This window comes from Mangifera indica, chromosome 4 (assembly GCF_011075055.1).
Source record: "Mangifera indica cultivar Alphonso chromosome 4, CATAS_Mindica_2.1, whole genome shotgun sequence".
Lineage (NCBI taxonomy): Eukaryota > Viridiplantae > Streptophyta > Magnoliopsida > Sapindales > Anacardiaceae > Mangifera > Mangifera indica.
Window position 1 is genome coordinate 19432483 of NC_058140.1, and position 14010 is coordinate 19446492.

At 33.1% G+C, this 14010-nt stretch overlaps 1 protein-coding gene across 1 annotated transcript; it reads left to right on the forward strand.

Annotated features, from left to right (window-relative positions):
• The first annotated feature begins 20 nt into the window (after nt 1-20).
• On the forward strand, nt 21-3700 carry LOC123213158 (phosphate transporter PHO1 homolog 3-like). The gene is made up of 12 exons (XM_044632534.1): nt 21-704; nt 782-1148; nt 1239-1287; nt 1379-1450; nt 1551-1680; nt 1756-1876; nt 1972-2230; nt 2335-2439; nt 2531-2575; nt 2667-2816; nt 2898-3313; nt 3389-3700. Exons 1-12 carry the CDS (start codon nt 116-118, stop codon nt 3486-3488), a joined length of 2403 nt encoding a protein of 800 aa, XP_044488469.1. The 5' UTR covers nt 21-115; the 3' UTR covers nt 3489-3700.
• Nucleotides 3701-14010: the final 10310 nt, after the last annotated feature.

Here is a 14010-nt window from a genome sequence, read left to right on the forward strand (position 1 = left end):
TCTCAACAATTGCAACCCGAGACGATACGCATTGCATATTTTCAAGGGTTGCTTAGCTATTGTCTTAATCATTATCAAGTTCATTAACTAGTTCTGGCCAAACCAGCCGAAAATTATGAAGTTTGGAAAAGAGTTTTCATCGCAGATGGTGCCGGAATGGCAAGAGGCATACATGGATTACGATTATCTCAAAGCCCTTTTGAAAGAAATCCAACGTTTTAAGCAAACTATTAGGCCGCCGGCCACCCCCGGTGGGCTAAAACGGAAGTTGACTCTATACAGAGCTTTCAGTGGGCTGACGCAGTCGCAGAGACATAATCCTGTGAGCCCATCTTCTTCATCGGATATCGAAAGCCATCCCATTTTGGTGAACTCGGTAAGCAAGAATGGGGATCGTAGTTACGAGACCACGTTTCTTATGTCTTCGGATGAAGGAGGAGAATATGAGTTGGTGTATTTTAGAAGGCTTGATGATGAGTTCAATAAGGTGGACAAGTTTTATAAGTCCAAGGTGCAAGAGGTGCTCAAGGAGGCCGCTATTTTAAACAAGCAAATGGATGCTCTGATTGCTTTCAGAATTAAGGTGGAGAATCCACCAGCCGCTTATTTCGACCGGACGGTGGAGATGACTCGTTTGGCTTCAGATATTGCAGCTTCTGCCACTGAAATTTCCATTTCTACTCCAGCTGGAGCTAGAGCAAGCAGTAAGTTTGATTATTTTCTAATATTAATCAAGTTTTTAAGTTTGGATTATGTTATTAATCAATTCCTGTGTTTGCAGGAAGACAAGCCCCCATGGATGTGATTGAAGAGTGTGGGGAGAGCAGCCATGGGCAGTTAGATGAATCAAGTCATGATGAAGATGAGATTAAACAGAAGAATAATATGCAGAAGAAGATTCATGAAGAGCATAAAAAACCTTTGGAGGTGAAGCCACCTAAACGTAGACCGGCTCCATTGGAAATACTTGAGAAGGTGAAAATAAACAACACAAAAGAAACTCCTCGTTCCACTATCAAGAGTGTCCTCGGGGTTCCTCACCAGACTGAGATTAAATTCAGCAGAGAAAATCTGAGAAAAGTTGAAGACCAACTTAAGCGGGCTTTTGTTGAATTTTACCAAAAGCTTCGTCTTCTAAAGAATTACTGGTAAGCTAATGCCGACTGTCGCTTCATCATGTCTGCACTTTTGGTTTCAATATAATATAAATCTGATCCTTCTATTTATGTATGAAACAGCTTCTTAAATACACTGGCGTTTTCAAAGATTATGAAGAAATACGATAAGGTATATATATCTCTCTTAAAAGCCCATTTGCGCTTCCATATTCAGTGATGATGGACTTAATTAATCCAAACTACTGCCTGAAATCTTGCAGATCACTTCAAGAAATGCATCAAAATCTTACATGAAGATGGTGGATAATTCCTACCTTGGCAGCTCTGAGGAGGTAGGCTTTTAGAAGCATGTATTTGCTCAATTAATTATCGGGAGCCACTACTTTAATGCCTTAAATTAATAAAAATATAATCTGGGATGTGATATTACAGGTTTCCAAGCTTATGGAGAGAGTGGAAGCTACATTCATCAAGCATTTTTCGAATTCAAACCGAAGTAAAGGCATGAACATCTTAAGACCAACAGCCAAGAGAGAAAGACATAGAACAACATTCTCTACGGGTAAAATTCTTATTTCAACTCGATCAAGCCCACTAAACAGCTTAAATATTCACACTTTCAAGGCTAATTTTGCAGGTTTTTTCGCTGGCTGCACAGTTGCTCTCATAATAGCCCTCATTTTAATCATTCGTACCCATGATATCTTGAGCAAGGAAGGACAGAAACAGTACATGGACAACATGTTTCCTCTTTACAGGTAACGATCAAGATTTAGCCTCCGAGAATCGTCTTCATCAAGCTGGGTTACAGAATGTACATGCTTGACAAGTTATGAAACAAAATGTTTTGCAGCTTGTTTATATATATTGTCCTGCACATGCTCATGTACGCTGCCAATATATATTTTTGGAGGCGGTACCGAGTCAACTATTCCTTCATATTCGGTTTCAAGCGAGGAACAGAGTTGGGCTATCGGCAAGTTCTACTTGTGAGTTTTGGTATATCTGTACTGGCTCTACTCACTGTGCTTGGCAACCTTGATATGGAGATAGACCCACAGACAAAAGATTACAATACATTGACTGAATCTCTGCCTTTGATCTTGGTTTTGGTAAACATAATCGAACTTGTTTTTTCTCTACTGTTCTGCTCATTGAACTTCCACAAATTTACACTCAAATCATTATTAATTTATTTGTATACTTGCGTTTGCAGGTTCTGCTAGTTGCATTGTTCTTTCCATTCAACATCTTGTATCGCTCAAGTCGATTCTTCTTCTTAGTATGTTTGTTCCACTGTATTGCTGCTCCTCTCTACAAGGTAAAGTAATAGTTGTCAGATTTAAAATGGGAAATCAAGAAATTTAACTATAAAGAAAGAGTTATTTACCTGTGAAATTCTTCCATTGCAGGTAACCCTCCCAGATTTCTTCTTGGCAGATCAGTTTACTAGCCAGGTTTGTGAAATGGATTATGCAATGGGTATGTGTCAATTATAAAAATGTTCAAATTTATCATTAAAATTTTCAATCTTTGATTTTTTTTCAGGTGCAAGCCCTTAGAAGTTTGGAGTTCTACATCTGCTACTATGGATGGGGAGATGTTAGACTTCGCACGAACCACTGCAGTGAAAGTCCTGTATTCAAGACTTTTAATTTCATCGTTGCTGTGATTCCATACACGTCTCGCCTCCTCCAGGTGAACAAAATCTTTACTTTCAGTCTGTTTTGCTCCATAAAACTTGATCAGGAAATTTACAAGGCAACTGTTAATTTTCAGTGTCTTCGACGCCTTTTCGAGGAGAAAGATCCAATGCAAGGATACAATGGCATCAAATATTTCCTGACTATTGTAGCGGTTTGCATGAGGACTGCTCTGAAACTTGACGGGGGAAAGGGTTGGGAAGTATTAGCCTGGACTTTTTCTGTTCTTGCAGCCATCATTGCTACATATTGGGACCTTGTATTTGACTGGGGACTTCTTAATCGCCATTCAAAGAACCGCTGGTTGAGAGACAAGCTCCTTGTACCTAACAAGAGTGTATATTTCATAGCCATGGCATTGAATGTTCTTCTGAGATTTGCCTGGATGCAGACTGTACTTAAGTTTGACTTCAGTTTCATGCATAGAAACACCTTGATTGCAACTGTTGCCTGCCTTGAAATCATTCGTAGGGGCATATGGAGTTTCTTCAGGTAAATTAAGGAGATTTGCAGTCACATCACATGCTCAATATTTCATGTCAATTTAACTTTTTTGTAACTGGGCAGGTTGGAGAATGAGCATTTGAACAATGTTGGAAAGTTCCGCGCATTCAAGTCAGTACCTTTACCTTTCAACTATGACGAAGATGAAGACAAAGACATATAAAATATACAAGTTGCCATTACCAAAGGCTTCAGCAGATACTCTTGACAATAAATTTACCTGGAAGGGAAGGTGCTTGTTATTTTTAGTATCATTTTTGTTTTATAATTGTATATGTCAGTTGATTTTGTCAAAATTTCAGAGGTAAATGCTATGTACATGTGATGAAAGAGTAACATACTGATCAATGAAAATAATTTTTTCATGTCCTAAAATGGGAAAACCTGCAGAACCCACATTTCAAACAATTCATAATTCATTTATAAGCAAATAACTATTCATTCTCAACGCGGTCATTATCCTTTTATTAATGAAGAAGCCAATTAACAACACAAATAACTTTCAGTTCTCATCTCTTTCTTCAGAAAAAACAAAAAAAGACAAGAAATTTCGTTTCTGCAGATTCCCATATAAAATGAATCAACATCATAATGGAAAAAACTGTAATTCCTTCAAGAAATAAAAGGCGCTAATAATACAACCACCTCAATTCCCTTTTAAGTCCTCTGAATTTGTAATCTCTCTTGCAGTACTTGTTACCGCAAAGAACCTGTCCATAACTTCTTACCAGTTCTTCACAGAATCTTCAATGCCATTTCCCCAGTCTACAAGATTTTTTTGTTTTTGTTTTTTTATACTCACCACTATCATTCTGACTAACAGCTAAAGTTTTTAACCCATTTTCTAGATTTGATAACAAAAGATGATGAAGGATAACCCTTCATCATCTAGATCAACAAAAAGAAACAAAAGACGACGAAGCATAATCCTTCATCATGTTATTTGGACAATACGACGACGAAAGCGTCATCTTTTATCGATCTGGATGATGAAACGTCATCTTTTGTTGTCCTTGAACTTTGTTTCTTCTCGATCAATGATCAATTCTCTAAGTCATTAGAGATGAAATTTGAAAAAGAGGGAAAAGTGAATTTTTTTAAGTTTAATAATGAGAAGTAAATATGAGTTTTATAAATTAAGAGGAAAAATTATATAAATTTTTTAGGTTTTAGGATTTATGGATAAAATATGAATTTTACCCTTGTCTCTAGTTAAAAATTTGGATAAAAATTAGCTTATAAGTAAATATTCAAACTTTTTATTTATCTTGAGTATGATTTTGAATTTCAATTAAAGTTTATATGGAAAATTGTCCTTTTCCCATTTTTTCCAATGAACTTGGTTGAAACTATAAATTTGCTACACACGTTATGGCTATGTTCTATGCATTTGCGGAAAATTCAAATATAATTCGTTTGAAAATTATTTTTCAACTGTTCTGACATTAATTCATATATTAATATTTATTTTTATGTATGGATGGTACCTTCTTTGATATTTCTAGTACACTATATATGAAATTTATTTATTCAAACAATAGAATTTTGTATATATAAAAAGTATCAATTTAGGTATAATTAATTAGATATCATAATATAATTAAATATTTTTAATTAAAAATAAAATAATATCTGATATATTATCATTGATATTAAAAATACCCAAAAATATATACGGTATACAAAAAAAATCACACACCTATAAAACATAATTGAAATTCCTTTGATAAGAACACGTTGTGATTCAAATCTTGTACATGTCAAGCTATGTTTGATGATCATTACTTTATGATATGAATATAAAAAAAAGAAAAATAAAGGAACTGAAACATAAGATTTTTAATGCGGTTCAACTCATTCACAAAGTTAGATATTAACTTATATAAGTGTATGAACTTATGTAACCATATGTATATGTAGAGATCTCTCAATCTCAATCCCTCATCTTCAATTGAATCTTTATAATTATAGGATTTATTGAAGAGTTACAACTAAAATAGGATAATCAAAAGATTCATAATTCAAACATGATTATAAATATTTGTTCCTACCCTGGCTTGTCTCTTTTCTTACCCAGGTTGAGTGATTTATTAATATTTGGTACTTCTATAAATCCATGACCAAAAAGGCTACACGTTATTATACATGGTGGATTTTTTCACCGCATGCATTTGACTTTGGCCAAAAGACAATGGGAAGGCATTAAATGCCTTGGAAAATTAGCTTGGAAAATTGACATTTTTGTTGACTGGAGGGCAGCAAAATTTCTTCTCTTCATCTGGATCTTATATAAAATTACTCTCTCAAATCTTTCTCACTTCCTTCAATTCTTCTTTCATTTCTTTATATTTCATATTTGCTAATTAAATTTATAACACGTTATTAGTTTAGGTATATTATAATCTTTCTATTATATCATTATAGTATTTATATATTATAAATACGAATATCTCAGTTATTTTTTAATTTTTGTTATGCTTCTATTTAATTTTTCTTTATAATTGTATCCTATTTGTAACTCAAAGTTTATAAAATTGTAAATCTAGACCTGAAGTTCTGAAACCCTTGAATCTAGATCTGAAGTCTGGAATATCATAAATCTGGACCCAAAGTCTTGAATATTATTTGTAACCTGAAGTTTACAAAATTATGAATTTAGACCTGAAGTTTGGAATATTGTAAATCTAGACTTGAAGTCTGGAATATCATAAATCTAGACCTGAAGTTTTGAATCTTATTTGTAACTTGAGATTTATAAAATTATGAATCTGGACCTGCAGTTCTGAATATCATAAATCTGGATCTAAAATCCTAAATATTATTCGTAACCTGAAGTTTACGAAATCATAAATTTACATTTGAAGTCATAAATATCATTTGTAACCTGAAGTCATAAATATCATTTATAATCTGAAGCTTATCAAAACCAAGAATCTGGACCAGAAGTCCTAATATTATTTGAATATTTATTTTTATTATAGTAATTGTATTCAATTTATTTGAATGTTTATTTATTTGCATCTTTAGTTATTTGAATATTTATTTATTTGAATTTTTATTTTTATTATGATAATTATATCCGATTTACAACCTGAAGTTTGTAAAATTGTGAGAATATATATATATATGGCCTCGAAGTTCCAAGTTTTACGATTTGCAACTTGAAGTTTGTAAAATCATGACAATACATATATATGAGCCGAAAGTCTTAAGTTTCATCAAAGTTTTTATTTTAAAATAATGATATAACCTTTGCAACCTGAAATTTGTATAAAGTGTGAAAAATATGGATTTGAAGTCCAAAATATAATTAGAATACGTGTTATAATATTCTGAATACTAATTACAAAACCAGAAGTTTTGTAAATATGAGATAACATATGAACTTGAAGTTTCTAAAAAGATTAGTCCTAATATTTCACTTATAAAATCAACTATTTTGTAAATATGACAATAATTGAACCTAAAGTTCCTAAAATTGGATAGATAATATTAAATGGGTTTTTTGCATGAGTCTCCACCTAAAATTTATGAGCATTGAAAAACTAACTAAATAAAATATCCTAGAAGGACAAATAAAGGCTATTATTTTTCGGCATCATATCCCTGAAGGATTGCAAGCCGAAATATGAATATAATAATAAATCTATTAAATTTGTGGAGAAATTTAAAAAATAGATATGAACATCAGATTCAGTAATATTTCCAATTACTCTATAATTTATTATAACTATACGATATTCAAAATCTTTTCTTGAATGTGAAAGATAAAATATTCTTCATATTTTATTTTATGCCCCTATAGTAGCAATATCGGAAAAGAAAATTCTGAATTAATATTTTCTTGTTATACATAATTCCCTAAAGTTAACGCAACTACCTGAAGTAATTATCATGAGTATGAGTAACTCGCCCTATAAGTATTATATCATTATCTGAAGTGAACGCAACTACCAGAAGTAGTTATCATGGATGTGAGAAATAATAGAAAATCTCAATCATACCACCAGAAGTGGACCAAGACTGAGATGAAGTAAATTATAAAGCAGAGTAAACCACAAAACAATAAGTATGGTTATAAATGTCATTAGTGGTGTACCTATAGTACACACAAACATTGGGTGGATCTATATTAAACACCTATAATAATTAAATTTTTAATAAGTTAGATTTTGTCGATCTAATAATTCTTGATGTTTCAAATCCTCTTTCAAATAATAACAATATGGGTCACTTGAATAGTGACAAAGATGCCCAAGATTTTTATAAGTCCATCATATATATTTATTTTAGAGTTATAAATAGGCCAAACGACTATTTCCCACCCAAGGTTTAGCGTTTTCTCAAATGTACCCCCTTTAACTATGGAAACACCAAACACCCACCCATGGCCGGTTAGATTTAACCAAACCCTAACGCCTAAAAATTTTATCTCCTTTTGCCCCCCTAAACTTTAAAAGTTAAAATTTTCCCCCAGCCTAAGTTTTAAAAAATCGCAATTTCACCCTAGGGTTTGGTTTTGAAATCTCCGGCGACCGTTCCGACTCTGTTGTCGACGGTCTCTCCCTCCCGAAGCAGCCTCTCCTTCCGACGAATGCTTTCCTCCCATTTGGAGGCTCGATCGGCATCGAAAACGGTAAGAGGGACGAAGAACTTCGTCAGGGAAGACGAAGTTCTTCGTCTCCCCAGACGAAGACGAAGCCGTCGTCTTCGTCTGGGAAGACGATCGTCGTCCCAGTGGGAGGACGATCATCTTTCCAGACGAAGACGACGGCTTTGTCTTCGTTTGGGGAGACGAAGAACTTCGTCTTCCCCGACGAAGTTCTTCGTCCCTCTTCCCGTTTTCGACGTCGATCGAGCCTCCAAATAGGAGGAAAACATTCGCCAGAAGGAGAGGCTGCTTCGGGAGGGAGAGACCGTCGGCAACGGAGCCGGAACGGTCGTCGGAGATTTCAAAACCAAACCCTAGGGTGAAACTGCGATTTTTTAAAACTTAGGCTGGGGGAAAATTTTAGTTTTTAAAGTTTAGGGGGGCAAAATTAGATTCTATTTTAGTTTATTTTTAATATTATAGCAAAAATGACGATTTTACCCCTACCACCGTTAGGGTTTGGTTAAATCTAACCGGTCATGGGTGGGTGTTTGGTGTTTCCATAGTTAAAGGGGGGACATTTGAGAAACACTAAACCTTGGGTGGGAAATAGTCGTTTGGCCTTATAAATATTATTTTGTCTTTTAGTATCATGTTCTTTTTCTTTCAATATTTTGTGTACGTTATAACTAACATAATTTTTAAATAAAAGGAAATAGACTCTAAAATTGAAGCGTTGACTTCAAAAGTTGATGTGAGAGACATGTGTTTGATGGATAGTACAACAATGCACACAATTCTCAAGGAAAAGAAATTTTTCTTGACTTTAGCATTAATTGAAGCTAAAGTAAATACCATATCAGGATCAATTAATCAGATAGAAGGTTCTAGAAGAGCCACAATTATGTTAAACAACAAGACCAAATTAAGCATCAATGATGCATTATATTTAAATAGATCCAGAAGAAATCTACTGAGTTTTAAAAATATAAAAAGAAATGGTTATCATCTTGAAACCATGAGTGAAAATGGTGCAGAATTCATCTATATAACTAGTAATGCCTCCGGAAGAAGACTTATACTAGAAAAATTATTTGTTTTATCATCTGGATTATATTATACAATCATAAAGGTAATTAAAACCTACGCAGTATCGAACCAGAAGTTCGTTGATCCAAAAACATTTATACTTTGGCATGATCGTTTAGGCCACCCAGGATCTACAATGATGCGTAGGATTATTGAAAATTCACATAGACATACATTACAGAATCATAAAATTTTATTGTCCAGTGAACAATTTTGCATCATCTGTTCTCAAGACAAATTAGTAATACGAGCATCTCCCTTCAAAATTAAAGGTGAATCCTCATCATTCATGTAAAGAATTCAAGGGGATATATGTGGACTCATTCATCCACCAAGTGGGTCATTTCGTTATTTTATACTCTTAATTGATGCATCTGCACGATGGTCTCATGTTTGTTTATTGTCTACTAGAAATATTGTATTTGCTAAACTGTTAGCATAAATTATCAAATTAAAGACACATTTCACAGATTATTTGATCAAGTCAATACGGCTAGATAATGCTAGTGAATTTACATCTAAAACATTTAATGATTATTACATGTCTATGAGGATTGAGGTTGAACATCCAGTCTTGTATGTCCACACACAGAATGGATTAGTTGAGTCTCTTATCAAACGACTTCAGATAATTACACGTATTTTATTACTAAAAAATCAATTACCTACTTCTATGTGGGGACATACTATATTACATGTTGTAGTGTTAATTCACTTGTGACCTTCTTCTTATCATCAATATTCTCCTCTACAATTGGTCATTGGTTACTAACCTGATGTATTTCATTTGAGAATATTTAATTGTGTTATATATATTTTTATTATGTCTCCTAAACGCATAAAAATGAGGCCCCAACATCGCTTGGGAATATATGTTGGATATAATTCATCATCTATTATCAGATACCTGGAACCATTAACAGGTGATCTTTTTACTACACGATTTACAGATTGTCACTTTGATGAGACAACGTTTCCATCTTTAGAGGAAAAGAAAATGCCTCTTGAAGTTAGGTATGAACTTACTTGGTATGTACCTACCATGTCTTATTTAGATCTTCGTACATCCTATAGTGAAATTAAAGTACACAGGATAGTGCATTTATAAATTACTATCAACCAAATGCCCGATGCATTTGTAGATATGACAAAAGTGACAAGATCACATGTTCTAGCGGCCAATTCACTAGCAAGAATCAATGTGACTGTTGAACAGTTTATTCGAATCGTGATTGATCAATCTACCCATGCTAGAAGTGTGGTAGACCTGTTGGATTGAAGGATATTGTTCCTCGAAAAAGAAAGACAAATAATCAAACAAATATCAATCATGATGATCCTAAGATAAATGAAAAATCCACACTCTCTAATATTCCTCTAGAAGAGGTTATGATCCTTGAAGAGACTCAAGCCCCTGAAGTGGTACAAAATTCTAAAGAACAGGAAAATGAGAATATTGAAATATCATTAAATTATGTTCATACATGAGAGATGTGGAATTGTGAAACAATTATAATTGATGATATATTCTTATTTACAGTAGCTACTGAAATTCTGAATAATGATGATTTTGAGCTACGTACTATGGTTGAGTACAAACAAAAACATGATTGACCCAAATGGGAAGAAGCAATTCAAGTAGAATTAATTTCTCTAGCAAAACGTCAAGTGTTTGAGCGTGTAGTTCCAACACCTCAAGATGTACAATCTATTGGATATAAATGAGTATTTGTGAGAAAAAGAAATGAGAAAAATGAAATTGCTATATATAAAGTCAGATTTGTAGCCCAAGGTTTTTCTCAAATGCTTGGTATAAACTTTGATGAAACAAATGCACTTGTAATGGATATAATCACGTTTAGATATTTAATCAGTTTAACAGTCTCTGAAAGACTGGATATGCATCTAATAGACGTAGTTACTACTTATTTGTATGAAAATTTGGACAATGAAATTTATATGAAACTCCTTAAAGGATACAAATTGTCTGAAGCAAAAAGGGTCAATTCAAAAGACATGTACTCAATTAAATTATAACGATTATTATACGGATTAAAACAATCCGAACGTATGTGGAACAATCACCTTAGTGAATATTTTAAAAAAGAGGGCTATGTGAATGATTTTATATGCCCATATGTTTTTATCAGAAGGTCAAAATCAAGATTTGTTATTGTAGCAGTTTATGTTAATGACATGAATTTAATTGGGACTCTTGAAGAGTTCTCAAAAACGGTTGAATATCTGAAAAAAAAATCTGAAATAAAGAATTTAGGAAAAAGAAAATATTGTATCGGCCTGTAGATCGAGCACAATTCAAATAGAATACTTATCCATTAATCAACGTATATTGAAAAATTATTAAAACACTTTAATATGGATAAGACTTATCCTTTAAGCACTGTACGGGTTGTTCGGTCTCTTGATCCAAAAAATGATCAATTTCGTCCTAAATAAGAAGATGAAAAGATACTTAGTCCTGAAGTAGTATATCTTAATGTCATTGGACCCTTATTATATTTGGCCCAATACATGAGACTAGATATATCCTTTGCAGTTAATTTATTTGTCCGATTTAGCTTTACACCAACCCGTCACCACTGAAATAGAATCAAACATATACTTCATTACCTATGTAAAACTAGAGATTTGAGATTATTCTATTATGTCAAATCCCTTAAAAATCTTAGTTTGGTTGGATATGCAGATGCTGGTTATCTTTCTGACCCTCATAAGACCCGTTCATAGACAGGATATGTTTTCACTTATAATGACACAGGTATATCATGACGCTTCACCAAACAAACCTTAGTTGCAACTTCTTCGAGTCATTCAGAAATTTTAGCTCTTCATAAAGCCAACTGAGAATGTATATGGTTATGGTCTGTTATCCATCATATCCAGAATGCATGCAGTCTTTCTTCTACAACAGACACTCATTTCACATTATATGAAGACAATGCAACATGTATTACCCAAATTAGAGGTGGATATATCAAAGGAGACATAACTAAACATATCTCACCAGAGTTCTTTTACATTCATGAGCTCCAGCAGAGCAAAAAGATTTATATCAAGCAAATAAGATCTAGTGAGAATCTTACAAATTTGTTCACTAAGACACTACCGACATCAACATTTGAGAAGTTAGTGTATAACATTGGTATGTGACGATTCAATAAGCAATCAAGTTAATCCTACTTCAAAAAGGGGGGACGTTCATTAAAGGGAGCATTCATCAGGAAAATTTTTGAAGTTTATCAAATATTAGACAAAAGGTACACTGTACTCTTTTTTTCCTTTATTAGGTTTTGTCCCACTGGGTTTTCCTAGTAAGGTTTTTAATAAGACAGTTTAAGCACGTCCAACGCTAACTTACATGACATTTAATAATTATGTTTTTTTGCTTTGGTTTTTATCCCACTGGGCTTTTTCTTAACAAGATTAATATAATTATCTGTAAATGGTAAAAATCCAAGACAAAGTGTTATACATGGTGGATTTTTCCATTGCATGCATTTGACTTTGGCCAAAAGATAATGGGAAGACATTAAATGCCTTGGAAAATTGTCATTTTTGTTGATTGGAGGGCAGCAAAATTTCTTCTCTTCATCCGGATCTTATATAAAATTACTCTCTCAATTCTTTCTCACTTCCTTCCTTCAATTCTTCCTTCATTTCTTTATATTTCACATTTGCTAATTAAATTTATAACACACGTAACCCTGTGGTGGAATTAATCAATTAACAATTACAGTGAAGACTAAAGATTGTCTTGTGCATGCAACATATATAGAAAAAGGAAGGAACCCACACAACTCGTACTTGGGTAAGTCTCCATTGAAAGCAATTTGGCCATCAATGACGGCTGTTTTCACAAGTTGCAAGCTTTTACAAAGATTTTTCAACCATGGAAAAGAATAAAGTCCCAACATATATTCCCAAACGACGTTGGGATCCCATTTTTGTGCGTTAAGGAGACACAATAGGGACATATACAACACAACTAAATATTCTCAAATAAAATATATCAGGTTGGTGGCCAAAGACTATTTGTAAGAGAGAATATTGATGATAAGAAGATGGTCGCAAGCGAATTAACGCTGCGACATATAATATAGCATATCCCCACATAGAAGAAGGTAATTGACTTTTTAGTAATAAAGTACGTGCAATTATCTGAAGTCGTTTGATAAGAGACTCAACTAATCTATTTTGTATGTGGACATGCGAGATTGGATGTTCAACCTCAATCCCCATAGACATGCAATAATCATCAAATGTTTTAGATATAAATTCACCAACATTATCTAGTCGTATTGACTTGATCGTATAGTCTACAAAATGTGCCTTTAATTTGATAATTTATGCTAATAGTTTAGCAAATACAACATTTCAAGTAGACAATAAACAAATATGAGATCATCATGCAGATGGATCAATTAAGATCATAAAATAATGAAATGGCCCACTTGGTGGATGAATGGGTTCACATATATCCTCTTAAATCCTTTTCAGAAATGATGGAAATTCACCTCCGATTTTAGAGAGAAAGGGTCTTATTACTAATTTGCCTTGAGAACAGGTGGTGCAAAATTATTCATTAGACAATAAAATTTTATGATTCTTTAATGTATGTTCATGTGAATTTTCAATAATCCTACACATCATTGTGGATCCTAGGTGGCCTAAACGATCATGTCAAAGCATAAATACTTTTGGATCAACGAACTTCTGATTCAATATTACGTAGGTTTCAATTGCTTTTATAATTGTATAATACAATCGAGATGATAAAGCAGACAATTTTTCTAGTATAAACCTTCTTTCGGAGACATTACTAGTTATATAAATGAATTATGTACCATTTTCACTCATGGTTTCAAGATGATAACCATTTTTTCTTATATCTTTAAAACTCGGTAGATTTCTTTTGGATCTACTTAAATATAATGCATCATTGATGCTTAATTTGGTCCAATTGTTTAACATAATTATAGCTCTT

Bases quoted from the DNA above. Each gene is read 5' to 3' on its own strand.
- LOC123213158 (XM_044632534.1), top strand. From the start codon at position 116: ATGAAGTTTGGAAAAGAGTTTTCATCGCAGATGGTGCCGGAATGGCAA. The intron at 1,451-1,550 runs GTAGGCTTTTAG...GTGATATTACAG, and splicing joins ACCTTGGCAGCTCTGAGGAG to GTTTCCAAGCTTATGGAGAG. The intron at 2,440-2,530 runs GTAAAGTAATAG...CTTCCATTGCAG, and splicing joins TTGCTGCTCCTCTCTACAAG to GTAACCCTCCCAGATTTCTT.